This window comes from Trypanosoma conorhini, assembly GCF_003719485.1.
Source record: "Trypanosoma conorhini strain 025E chromosome Unknown Tco_14.4_contig_00192, whole genome shotgun sequence".
NCBI lineage: Eukaryota > Euglenozoa > Kinetoplastea > Trypanosomatida > Trypanosomatidae > Trypanosoma > Trypanosoma conorhini.
In genome coordinates this window covers 16,682-28,823 of record NW_021704279.1, presented here as the reverse complement: position 1 = coordinate 28,823, position 12,142 = coordinate 16,682, and the positions used below count along the sequence as shown (strand labels likewise).

The following is a 12,142-nucleotide window of genomic DNA, read 5'->3' as shown; positions in this document are numbered from 1 at the left end:
GCTGCAGCTATATACTTTACGGTGCTGCGTACTTGGCGCCTGCCATCGCAGGCGCAGTGTTTCCCCGACAGCTCCTTTTCCCACCGACGCCGACACGCACGCATGAATTTCCCGCTGCGGGGGGAACATCATGCGATGCACCACGTGCGGCGCGTCAAGCTTTCTGCAGCTCCCTTCCTTTTTCCGCCCTCCCCACTTTCTTCTGTCCTGCTCTTGTGCTTCATTCCCCCTTTTCTTTCGTTTTTTCCCTTTTTTTTTCTTATGCCGCTGTTTGTTTTTGGTGGCCCCGCCGCGCGCATTCCCGCGCCGGGTGAGTCATGAAACACCGACTTCTCGCGCCGACGGAGCAGAGCACGTCGGCGAAGGCGAAGACTGTCGCGCGCGCCCGCTCACGTAGGCCGACTTGGGTGAGGCGCGGGAGGGAAGAGGAGGAAGAAGAAGAAAATTGACACGGTGGGGGGGGGTCTCATGTCGGCTGAGGGGCTTTGCCACTCCCTGCGGGCGGATGTGGCGGCGCTGCGGTCGCTGTTCGTGGAGTTGCGGGGGCGCGACAGGGACGCGCGTCACGTGTTCGACGACATGGAGCGCCGTGTCACGAGCAGCGCAGGCGTCTTGTCCTCCACCAGTGAGGCAGGCCGAGCGCTGGAGTGCATCCTGTCGACCGGCGAGGGCGGGCTGCCGCGCATTTTGCAAGACCGCAGCGAGAAGTTGCGGGTTGTCGGGGCGGACGCACGGGACGCAGACGTGCTGAAGAGAGCGATGCGGTTTCTCAAGTTTGTGGTGGCCACTTTTCACGCGGGCCTCACCCCGCCGCAGGCAGCAGCGGTGCAGGACACCGCGTGGCGCACCTTCATGCTGCTGCACCACCTCAGCAGACACACGGAGGCGCAGGCGGAGTGCCTGAGTGTTATGGAGGCTCTGTTGCAGCACAGCGACCACCGCACCGCCGCCGCGCAGGTGGATGTTGCCGACGTGCTGCAGGTGTGCGTGCCAATTGTAGAGCGTAGAGCCGCGTCGGGGCTGCGGCTGAAGAGCAACGCACTGCGTCTCCTTGGATGCATGTGTGCGAGGTGCGCCGCGGCGATGTCGCCACACGCCGCGCGTGTTCTCGACGCGATGGTGCGCGTCGGTCAGCAGCTCGCCGAGGCGGAGGAGGTGGAGCAGGTGCTTGGGGAGGCGCTTCTGCTCGCATTTGCCGACTACACGGGGGGCTTTCCGCTCGCGCTCAGCGGGCCCAATCGTGGCACCCTGCGGCTCATGCACCGTCTCAGCATGAAGGCCATGGTGCTTGCGGAGACATGCCAAAACTACTGCTTCAGCAAGGCGGCCCTGACGCTGCTGGGGCGACGGTCGGATGTGCTGAAGGAATGCCTCATGGAAGATATGGAGAGTTGCTTCGCGGCGCTGCGGCGGCTGTGGTGCCACAGAAACGTCGAGGTTCGCCGAGCGACGTATGCTGCCACCGCAGGTTTTTTTCAGGCGCTGGCGCTCCTGGGGAGCGGCGAGGGCAGACGGGAAGGCCCGGCTTCACGGCTGCGCTCGATGCTTCAGGCCCTGGAGGCCACACTGCAGGACAACCAGCAACGACGCAGAGACCACTCCTTTGCCATCATGGCGGTCGGGTACATGGCAAGGCCGCTGGCGGCCTGCTTTGGCGCGGACTACCTCGCCGTGACCTTTCGCGAGATGGTGAACAAGTGCGAGGTGCTGCTGACGCCGGCGCGTGGGCCTGTGGAGGATGTGGTGCGACTGTTGCCGTACTTCCTCACGGCCTTAGCCTCGATGCTGCTGGAGCTGCCACCGATGGGGCCGGAGTTGTCGGAGCTGCTGAATTTCACTCTGTATACGGCCCTCTTTCTATACCCACAGGATGTGTGCTACGAGCCTGTGCGATCCACGCTCGGACCCGCGTTGCTGAAGCTTCTCGCGGCGATCTCGCAGCACCACAGGGTGGCGTTCGGCGTTGACGCCGTGGCGCGCCAGCTGCTCGCGCTGGCGTGTTCTCCCTTGTCTCTCTGGGACCCTCAAGCGGGATCGCCCGTGGCGGCGGCGGAGGTCGCCTTCCGGCAACGCTACCTCCGACTCTGGGACTCGCTGCAGTCGCACAGAGCTGGCGTGGTGGACTGGGGGTTCCCGTGGAGCCAGTCCCTCGCCGACACCACGCTTGCCTCGCTGCGGCTGGCCCTGCGTCGCGCGCTGGTGGCGGCGGAGCGGGAGATGCTGCGACATTTGGATCTCTCACGCTTGCGCGGGGAGGCGCAGGCGGGGGATGGGTGTGGTGTGAGTGTCTACAGCCTCCTCGTGCAGGAGCCGGGGCCGCTGCGGACCTGCGGTGGGGACGACTGCGATGCGTTTCCCCGCTTCGTCGCGTTTTTCATCGGCTCCCTTGACGCGACTTTCAGCCACGTGGTTGGCGCGGAGGAGCTGGCCGTGAGCCTTATCGAGGCGCTGGTGTTGTTTGCCAGTCGCCGCGCCCACCTCGCTGGCAGCTGCAGATGCCTCCACGCCCTGCTGCGGGTGGTTCGACGTGAGGGCCTCTCACTGCGTCACGCGGAGATGTTTCTGCGCCCGTTCAGCCGGACATGTCTCCGTCGCCTGCCGGTCCTCACGGGGGAGGCGCAGCTGCAGTGCGCCCGCTGCCTGCTCGGCGTGGGTTACCTGGGCCTGCTGGGCCCCGCACAGCTGCTGGATCCCATCGAGGTGGTGCTTCGCCACGCTGACGACAGCGGCGCCGTGGCGGACGCGCTAGAGGTGCTCGAGTGTTGTCTTGAGAAGCATGGCGCCCGCGTGATGCCGCCGTTTTGCCGCCTTTTGCGTCTTTCCACGGGCTTTAACCCCGCGTTTGGCCAGCTGCACGCTGTGCTGGCTCGCCACGGTGCGCAGCTAGCGGACTGTGTGCGGGCCGGCGGCCGCAGCGTGAGTGTGGCGTCGCCGGACCCCCGCCGGCACACGACTGGCGCGCGGCTTCCGCTGCCGCTGGGCAGTGCGACGCTGTGTGTGTCGCTGGGCGCACTCCTCCCGCGCGTCACGGCGCTTTCCTCCCAGGCGGAGGATCCTCAGTTGCGCCTCGCAGCCTGCGAGATTTTGCTCTCCGCGGTGGGTTGGTGCATTCACCATGACCTCGAGGAGTTATACGGTGAACTCTTCGACACCGTCGTCACGCTAGCGGCAACCGCGGCGGCGGCTGGCGCCGTCGTCCAGGAGAGGTTTGCCGCCCTGCTGCGTCACTGCACCCGGTGCTTTGCCCGACGGGAGTCTCGCGGAGCAAAGGAGCTGGAGCGCGCCTTGTACCGGGGCGCAACGGCGGCGCATGATGCCTCCATACGACGTGTCGCGACGGAGGCGCTGGTGGCGTACGTGCAGTGGAGCCTAAACTACAACGCGCGGCTGCAGCCTCTGCAGGAGAACGGCGTGGAAGAAGGTCAAGTGAGCCGCGTGCTGCACTGGACGTGTGTGACGCTCCGCGGAGCTTCGGTTTGGCACCGCCTCGGTGCGGCCGAGGTGCTGGGGCGCCTATTGCGCGTGCTGCGCGAGGAGCGGGGAGCTCTGCTGTTTGTCGTCCCCTTTGCTCGGGCGCTGCTGGACGCCTTTGCCTATACCCGCGCAACAGCGGAGGAGGAGGATGAGGATGAGGAGGAAGAGGAGGATGAGGCGGTGACTCTGGCGGGGAAGCTGTGCCGCTGCGTCAGCTTTCTGGAGCTACTCATTGCGGCCAACCACGAGCTGCGGCTGCTGCGGGTGTGGCGGGATCGGCCTCTCGCGGGGGACGGCGAGGCGGTGCTGCGTGATATTCTGCTGCATGCATACCGCGAGGGCCGACGCACCGCCAGCGCCGCCGCCCTGCTGCGGTTGTTTACTGTCATGTGCCGCTGCGTTTCAGGCGGCGACGACGGGGCCCAGCGGTGGCTGTGGGCGCACCGCCTGATCCTGCACGAGTTTGGGATGCTGGAACCAACTCCCGGGCGGCGCGTTGAGTGCGGCCTGCAGATGTATTCTCTGCTTGTCTCAAGCGCACTCTGGCCGCCCCCGCTCAAGCGGACGCGGAGCGACGACGACGACGACAAAGATGGCGCCGCCGCGGATGCGGAGACGCCCACGTACCTTTTTTGTCTGCTTGACGACTTGGGCCGCTACCTCGCAGAGCCGCGCGGCGGCCGCGGTGACGCAGCGGGCAATGCTAGCGACGACAATGGGAACCGCTGCACATCCGCCCGTGTCCTTTTCATCGCGCGTCATCTGCTGCGTCTGCTACGCGGTGATGCGGACACAGCCACTGGTGCGTTGGCGCTGAATCCGTCGCTGCAGCAGTTTGCGGCGCATCTCCTGCTGGCGCCCGCCTCGCTTGGCATCTCGCCAGGGCCCGCTGACGAGGAGCAGCTGCGCTGTGGGCGGGAGCTTCTCGCGGCGCTCGCTGCCGTGCTGCGGGTTCACGAGGGCCACTGCCGCGCGTTGATTGACCGCCTTCGCGGTGACGTTTTTGCCTTGCTTCAGCTAACGACGCAGCCCGCGTTGCTCGAGCGTTTTCACTCCGACCCGCGCGGGACGGTGCACCAGCTGCGCTGCCTCGCCGCCCTGGCGGAGGCGGGCCTGTGGGCGGAGGTGCTCGGGCCGCCGTCGCCGTCGCACGACGTTCCGCGGCGTCTCCTTGCAGGGCTCGCGGAGGCCGTGCGTGACGAGGTCGTTGGCGGCAGCCAACGCGGCGCCAGGCTCTGTCACAAGCTCCTGCTGCTGCTGCTGCTGCTGCCGCCGCCGCCGCCGCCGCCCCTCGTCGACTGCGCCGCGACGGGGCAGGACGGTGAGCAAGCGGCCGCCGCTTGTGTGGCGGGAGGCATGGGGCTGCCTGCCGTCCTCGCCGAGCTCCGACGGGGGGAGGGAGAAGCGGCGCGCGCCGGTGCGGCAACTTCTCCGGTTTTCCTTGCCACAGTCCTGCGTGGGGACTGGCGGGAGGCGGAGAAGAACGGCCCGGTGCTCTGCTGCCTCATGACACAGCTGTGTCAGCTCTGCGGGGGGCTTCTGCGGGACGGCGGCGCGGCATCGCTGCAAGGCGCCCCCTTCTTGGCTCTCCGCGGTTTGCTGCAGGATGTTCAGCATCGACCCACACCGTCCGCAGACGCGTGGACGGTGATCATGCGGCAGGGCGTGGATGCGCTGATGGCGCAGCGCCTGCGTGGGGACTCTCCGGCGGTGCTGGCCTTCTTTTTGGAGCTGCACTGCTGCTGCCTGCGCTTGGGCGGCAGCCGCTTTTTGGACTGCCACGAGGATGACGTTCTCGCTGACGTTGGTGCGGCGGTGGACGACGCACGGTGGACGCTGCGCCCGTACGCGTTGCTCAAAAGCCGCGTGGCGGTGCAACTGTTTGTGCGCGGCGTCGACGTCCTGTGCGACGCGGTCGCAGCGGCCAGGGCGGGCGGGGCGCGGCCCACGCGGCGGTACGCTGCCCTCGCCCAGCAGCTGCTGCCCCGCGTGGTGAACGACGCGCTGCCGCTTGACTGGCGGGAGCTTGAGGGCGGGGGCGTCAGCGGCGTCCGCTACGCTAGCGTGGTGGACGCCGTGGTCCGCCTTGCCGCGTGCACCGCAGCGTTGGATGCAGCCCTGCTGCTCCCGCTGACCCCGCTGCTGCACCAAATCGACATGCCGCGGTACAACACGTTGGCCGCAGCGGTCGCGGCGGTGCTGCGGCAGTCCTCGTCGGAGGCCCTCGTCGGGTTGTGCCGCCAGTCGCAGGCGATGCAGCGTGCCGGCGGTGGTCTGCCGTGGGCGGCGTGGTGGGGCCTGACGCACCGTCTCCTCCTGCCGAGTCTGCGCCGCCTCGTGCCAGCGCAGCGTGACAGCTTCTTCCAGCAGCACATCGCGAGACTCGCGGCGGAGGCAGGCACACCCCCGGCTGAGACGGCGACGCTGCAGCGACAGACGCGGGCACTGTTGATGCTGGAGGCGGTGTTTCTTGCGACGGCGCCCCTGTGCTGCGCGGCTCCCTCACCGCCGCCTTCACGGGGAGGCGCGAGGGCAACACCGGCAGGGAACTCATCCTCGCGCTCACTAAAGTCTGCTGTGCGGCGCGTGCCTTTGTGCCCCCCGATACCGCCTCGCCCGAGGCGTTTTACGAGGCGTTGACGTACCGGCAGTCGGCCCATCGCTGCCTCGCGGCCGTCCTCACCGCCACGCAGGACCAGGAGCCGGTCTTCGCGCGGCTTCTGCTCGACGCCTCCGCCCCGGACGGCGGGGTGTGGAACCGCATCGTGGACACCTCCCGCAAACACTTTTTCAAAGTGGAGGCGCAGTTCCCAAGTGCGGCGGAGCCCCTGGCCAAGGACTGCAGCGACTGGGAGATGCGTCGACGTGCCGCGCCACAGCAGCGGTCCGCCAGGAGCGGCCTGCGGGCCCTGCGACAATTGTCGGGCGGTGAACCACACCGCGTGCATGTCGTGGCCGACGCGGTTGGCCACGCGCCTCTGGCGGCGCACGTCGATGGCGACGATAGTGCCCACGACGGAGGCAACGAGGCAAAAGCGACGGCGGCTCCCAGCGTGAAGTTGGACGGTGTGTGGCTGAGCACCTGCTCCGGTGCCCTCCTCCGCGTCATCGACTTTTTATTGTCGCGGTTTGCGGTGAAGCCCACGGAGGGGTGGGTGCGGGCGACAATCGTTTGCCTCTCCTCCGCGTCCGTGCACGTCAATGCGAGGTTGGCGTTGGCTCGCCTCGTGCAGCTGCGGGCTTCCGCCTTTGCGCCGGCAGCCGATGCCCTTCGGGACGCGGTGGTGTCGCTGGTGTGCGCGGAGGAGATGGGGGAGGGCGGCGTGCATTACGTGGCGCGTGAACTGCTGGAGCTGTTGCTCTACTGGGGCGAGGCAGGGGCCATGGGGCTCACGGCCGAGGCTGCGCGTGCGCTGATGGAGTTTCTTCTTCGCTCCGCACCACACCCCAGTGAGGAGGTGGTGCAGCGCAACGTGGGCCTCGCCCGTCGACTGCTCTCCCTCGCATCACCGCCGTGTCCACTGCGTGAAGCGGAGCTGCGGTGCGTGCTTCGAGGTGACGCGCTGGCGGCCAGGTTTGGCCTGCAGCTCTGCGGCCTCCTCGTCGAGGGCGGCGGGGCGTCGCTGCTGGACTCCGTGGCGCCGGCCCCCCCGGAGGAGCTCTACCACGCCCTGGCGTCCTGCCTCCGGAGGAACAGGGCTGTGACCGCGGGTGACGAGAGGGACCTGCTGGAGGCAGCGGAGGTGGTTGGAAAGGAGCTCTGCGGGCTGCGGGCCCACGCCGCAACGGCTGCGCTGCTGCGCGACACGGTGCGAGGCGCGTTGCTCTCCCTCTGGTCCCGCAGCCCGGGGGCGGCGCTGCGGGCGCTGCGGGCTATTGTGCGGCACGACGCCGGCGTCCTCGCGGCGATTCCGCCCGCCACGCTCCTTGCAAACTTCATGAGTCGTGACGCCGCCGAGCAGGCGACGACGCTCCACCTGCTTCGCCGGGCCCCCACACGTGCCGTGGAGACGTACGCGAGGCTGCAGGCTCTCTTTTCCGGCCACGTCCCCGCCCTTCACGGCTTGGTGCGTGTCGAGTTGTACCACCTGCTCGCGGAGCTGCTCCCGCTGCTCGCCGCCCCGTCGCGGGGGAGTCTCGTGGACGTCTTCCTCTCACCGGACGCCGCGCGGCTGATGCGCGGGGGCGAGGCGACGAGCGTGGCCTTCCTCGGCCTGGCCGTGGCCGCGTACGCGGTGGCCCCCTCGTCGGCTGCGCTGGCGAGGGTGACGGAGGGGCTGAAGCAGCCGTCGCCGTCGGTGTGGCGCGTGGCGCTTGCGTGCCTTGACGCCCACGTGCTCCCGCGTGACTCGTGCGGGACTCGACTGGCGGCTCTGCGGGACATCCTTTCCCCGCAGGCGGTGGGGCGTGAGGCGTGGCTGCGGCACGCCGCCGTGTTGATGCTTTTGCTCCGGCCTGCCACCACTGCGGGGGAGCTGCGTGCCGCACCCACCCCCTCTGCTGCCCCATGCGCGGGTTTACTCCGGTGCCGTTGCGACGCCAACGAGTCACTTTCTCAGCGGCGCCGAGCGGAGGAGGAGAGGACTGGGCGGGAGGAGGCCGCGCACGCGCAGGCCTCATTGGACAGCTCTGCCGAAGACCTCGCGGGGTTTGCGGTTCCGCCGGAGTCCTTCATCGCCCCACTTCAATTGCTCTGCCTGCACGACGCGGACACGGCGTGGTGTTGTTTGGAGCCCGTTGAAGAGGGCCTCCCGCTTTGAGCCCGCGAGGGGGGGCGACGGCAGGGGTGTGCCAACAGGCAAGCCGCAGCGGCGGAACGGCGGAATAGTGACAACTCTGTGTGTGTGTGTTTTTTTTTATTTTGCAATTGCCGTTCTGCTCATCTCTGCTCCTCGTTTGCGAGAGCGACTTGTTGCCCGCGTTCGTCCCCCGCAGTTTCCCTGATGCCGCTGTTGTTGCCGCTGTTGTTGCCGCCGTCGCCGTTGACGCGGTTGTTGGTTCCATGCGGTGGGCACGCCGTCATGCTTTTCCCTCGTTTTTTTTCTTTTTCTGTGTGTGTTTGTTGTATTTCTTTTCTCTGGAGCTCACCGCGCCGCCAGGGGGTGACCCGCGTGTGTGTGTGTGTTTGTGTTTGTGTGTGTGCGGCGGCCCTTGGCGGAAGGGCATCGGAGCGGTGCGTGCCGGGCGGGCGTCGGCGGCGCCGGGGGATGAATCTTAACGAGCGGCTGAGCTCCGTGCTGCAGTACGTGCGGGAGAGCGGCGACCCGTACGTGCGCCTGGTGCACGCCGCGATGAAGGCCGACCGGCGTGCGGTGCCGTTTTACCAGATGGAGGAGGTGCGGGAGGCGACCTTTCAGTCGGACCACGCCTGCGAGATGGTCGTGAGGGCCCTCGCGCCGAGCCTGGAGGAGCGGGCGACGGCGGCGGCGGCGGGCAAGGCCCTCTACATCCTCCGCGTGCTTTTCCTCGAGGGCGCCAACGGCGTCCGCGTCCGCGTGGCGCGGCTGCGCGGCAGCCTGCACCGCCTTGCGCACGTGCAGGACGTCCGCCGGGACTCGCTGGAGGCGGCGAACCGGGACGCCGCCGCCGCCCTGCTGCAGGCGCTGGACGGGAATGGCGAGGCGCTCGCGTCGCGCGGCGGCAGCGGTGGCGGGACGGTGGAGGCGGAGGCGACCTCGCCGCAGTCGTACAAGAGCGAGTTTCAGGCAATGCACGAGAAGGAGCAGCGGCTGTACCGGCGACGGTGCGAGGAGGAAAAGCGGCACGCGGCGCTGACCGTGCGGGGGCGCGTCTACGGCACCTTCGACGGCGGCCTGTCGCCCGACAAACTCGTCGAGCAGGTCGTCGTGAGTCCGAAGAAGCGGTTCGCGCCGGCAGAGCTGGATTCATTTGTGGCCGCCGCGCAGGCCACGGGAGAGCTGCCGGCGGTGTGCGCCGCGCTCGACCAGCGGCTGCAGGGCAGTCGGCAGACGCTGCAGGACAGGTACAAGGTCCTCCTCGTGGTGGAGGCGCTCGTCCGCGGGGGCGTGAGGGAGGCCCAAGAGTATTACCGGGAGAACAGCGAGGGGCTTCGTCGTCACCTGACCGTGAACAGCGCCGAAAACCCTGTCAAGGCAGAGGCGGCGCAAAGCACTGCGCGTCGCATTCTGCAGGCGTTGCCCACGACGCCGCCACGCCACGCTGGCCCCCCGCAGCAGCCCACGTCGTCGCAGCTGGACGCTCTCTTTGCAGGCGTGTCGCTGCAAAGCCCACCGGCGGCGTCCGCGTCGCAGCAGCAGACATCTGCTGCTACTTTTATTGAGGACATGTTTGGCCCCTCACAGGGCGCTCCTGCCTCGCCGAGGGAAGTGGCGCCAGCGTTAGGCGCGTTCCAGTCCCCCATGGGCGCGGGTTTTGGCGCATTGAGTGGGGAGGCGTGGCAGCCACCGCCGGGGCGTGTCTCTTCGCCGTGCGTGTCGCAGGGCTTTGCTCCGTCGGGGGGGAGCTGCGCCGACTCGCTGCGGCAGACGCCCTCGGCCCCACTGGCCGGTGTGCGGGGCGTCTCTGCAGTCACCGCAGGGGAACCTGCGCCCCGGGCAACCCCGCCGCGCAGTGCCCCAGACATGCCGCGCGCCGGAGACGACCGAAGCGACGCCGAGAGGCTGCGGCTTATGCAAGAGATACAGGCACAGATGGAGGTGACGCGGCAGATGCTGGAGCAGCAGCAGTCCGCCCTGCATTCACTCCAGGCAGGACTGCCCAAAAAGTGAGACTGTTTTGTTCCTGTTGTGGAACATCCACCCACACAGTCTCTCACGTTCCCTTCCCTTCCCTTCCCCCCCACCCCATCTTTCTCTCCAATTGGGTGTCTCGCTCCCGGGTGGTTTGCCCGACGCGTTTTTTTTTTGTCTTTGTTTTCGTTTGTTTGTCTCGTTTCTCTCCGCACTTCTTTTTTTTTTTTCTGTGTGCGTGTTCTTGGGTTTTTGTCTCTCACTGCCGCCGCTGCAGGTATCCGTCTCGGATAGAAGCTAATGGCCGTGCTGTACCTCGACGGCTCCGTGCTCTGGCTGGGGCTGATGCTTCTTCTCTACTGGAACCTCTTCCGGGTGTACTCCGACCTCTCCGTGACGCTGCTGTGGACGTGCATGATTTGCGCGGTGAAGCACGTCGTGCGGCGCGTGTTCCGCGTCGTTGAGTGGGCGGCGGGTGTCGACCCGCACGGCGCGGGCGAGTTGGCGGCCGCCTCCCTCGACGGCGCGATGGACGCCCGCCTGCTGTGGCCGGTGCCCGCCCTCGTCGTGCTCGGCTACTCGGCCGGGACGAAGGCCACCACCGCGTGGTGCGGCGCGTTCCTGCTCGTGCTCGCCCTCATGTGCTGGGCGTCGCGGGTGGAGTGGCAGGCCGCCGCCTGGCCCGAGCGGGGCTGCTGGCGGTTTCGCGCCTTCACGTTTGTCTCGGGCTGCCTCGCCCTCCTCTGCGCGGCGCTGCAGTGGTCCTTCTTCGCCACCAGCCCGCGCCCGCGCGACGACGCCAACGAGGCGGTGTACTACACGCTCCTGCTCTGGTCGGCGACGCTGTCGATTCAGCTGCTGCAGGCCCTCGCCTTCGTTGGGCTGCACGTTCTCTCCGCGGCGACCGCGCTGGGCCGCGACGGGGGCGGCTTCGACCCGATGGAAAAGACAGGCCTCACCGTGCGGTGCGTGGGGGCCGCCGCCTCCTTCCTGGCTGCCACCGTCTACTGCTCCGACGGGGCCACGACGTTCATGAAGCTGTCCGTGATGACCCACTTCTGCTTGATGCTGAACGAGTTGCTGCGGCTGCACCGCTCGCGCAACCTCCTGCGGCCGTTCCCGGAGGTGAGCCTCGCGGGGCACTGCGTGATTTGCCTCGACTCCATTAAGCCGTGCGAGCCGGCGCGCAAGCTGCACTGCGGTCACGTCTTCCACAGCCGCTGCCTCTACCGCTGGCTGATGCGCTCCGACCGGTGCCCCACCTGCCGCCAGCACACAGGCCCCACGCACGACGACGTGCTGACGTCGGTGGAGTTTGCCATGGAGCGTCGCCGTGGCAGGCGGCAGCATATACGCAACATGCAGGACATCGCGGTGCAGACGACGTTCGAGCTGGACTACGCCGTGCGACCCGCAGCCTTCCACGGCTCGCTGCGCCCGCTCCTGCGGCCCGCAAACCTGACGGCGGAGGCGATGCCGCCGGCCGCTGGCAGCAGCAGCGGAAGCAGAAATAGTAGCGGCGCGCCGATGCCCGGCGTGCCTTCGGCGTTGCCGGTGACGCTGGTACGGCTAGCAGCCCCACCGCTGCCACCGCTACCGCTGCCACCGCCGCCGCCGCCGCCGCCAGCGCTTCTGCAGGGGGAACTTTCGTCTCTTGAGACGACGACGACGACGAAGGGTGTGCCCTCTTCGGGGTCGCCGTCGGCGTCGGATGAATTCGCCGACAACCCCATAGCGCGCGCGAAGGGAAAAAGCCGAGGGAGCAAGCGCAGACGGCCAGCGGCGGAGGAAACGACCGGAACGGCCGCCACCGCCGATGGTGGGGCGGGTGGGACAGGGGCGGAGACCATGCGGCGCAAGAAGGCGAAGCTGGAGGCAGGCGAACACTTGGGTGAGGGATAGGCGTCTCGTGGTCCCTCCTCCCTCTTGTTTTTCTTCTTCGCCTTTTCCTTCTCTCC

General features: G+C 67.9%; 4 protein-coding genes across 4 annotated transcripts, besides 3 other annotated features; all 4 read left to right on the top strand.

Moving 5' to 3' along the window:
- Positions 1-468: 468 nt before the first annotated feature.
- Positions 469-6,114, top strand: Tco025E_03972 (putative phosphatidylinositol 3-/4-kinase; the record flags this gene model as incomplete). Its single annotated transcript, XM_029370888.1, has 1 exon — positions 469-6,114. One exon carries the CDS (start codon positions 469-471, stop codon positions 6,112-6,114), a length of 5,646 nt encoding a protein of 1,881 aa, XP_029229019.1.
- A 215-nt stretch (positions 6,115-6,329) lies between these two features.
- On the top strand, positions 6,330-8,234 carry Tco025E_03971 (serine/threonine-protein kinase HSL1,negative regulator of Swe1 kinase; the record flags this gene model as incomplete). The annotated part of the gene is made up of 1 exon (XM_029370887.1): positions 6,330-8,234. One exon carries the CDS (start codon positions 6,330-6,332, stop codon positions 8,232-8,234), a length of 1,905 nt encoding a protein of 634 aa, XP_029229018.1.
- Positions 8,235-8,585: 351 nt separating this feature from the next.
- Positions 8,586-8,616: a microsatellite.
- A 65-nt stretch (positions 8,617-8,681) lies between these two features.
- On the top strand, positions 8,682-10,223 carry Tco025E_03970 (uncharacterized protein; the record flags this gene model as incomplete). Its single annotated transcript, XM_029370886.1, has 1 exon — positions 8,682-10,223. One exon carries the CDS (start codon positions 8,682-8,684, stop codon positions 10,221-10,223), a length of 1,542 nt encoding a protein of 513 aa, XP_029229017.1.
- A 127-nt stretch (positions 10,224-10,350) lies between these two features.
- Positions 10,351-10,414: a sequence feature (GA-rich).
- A 70-nt stretch (positions 10,415-10,484) lies between these two features.
- Positions 10,485-12,086, top strand: Tco025E_03969 (uncharacterized protein; the record flags this gene model as incomplete). Its single annotated transcript, XM_029370885.1, has 1 exon — positions 10,485-12,086. One exon carries the CDS (start codon positions 10,485-10,487, stop codon positions 12,084-12,086), a length of 1,602 nt encoding a protein of 533 aa, XP_029229016.1.
- Positions 12,087-12,100: 14 nt separating this feature from the next.
- Positions 12,101-12,139: a sequence feature (GA-rich).
- Positions 12,140-12,142: the final 3 nt, after the last annotated feature.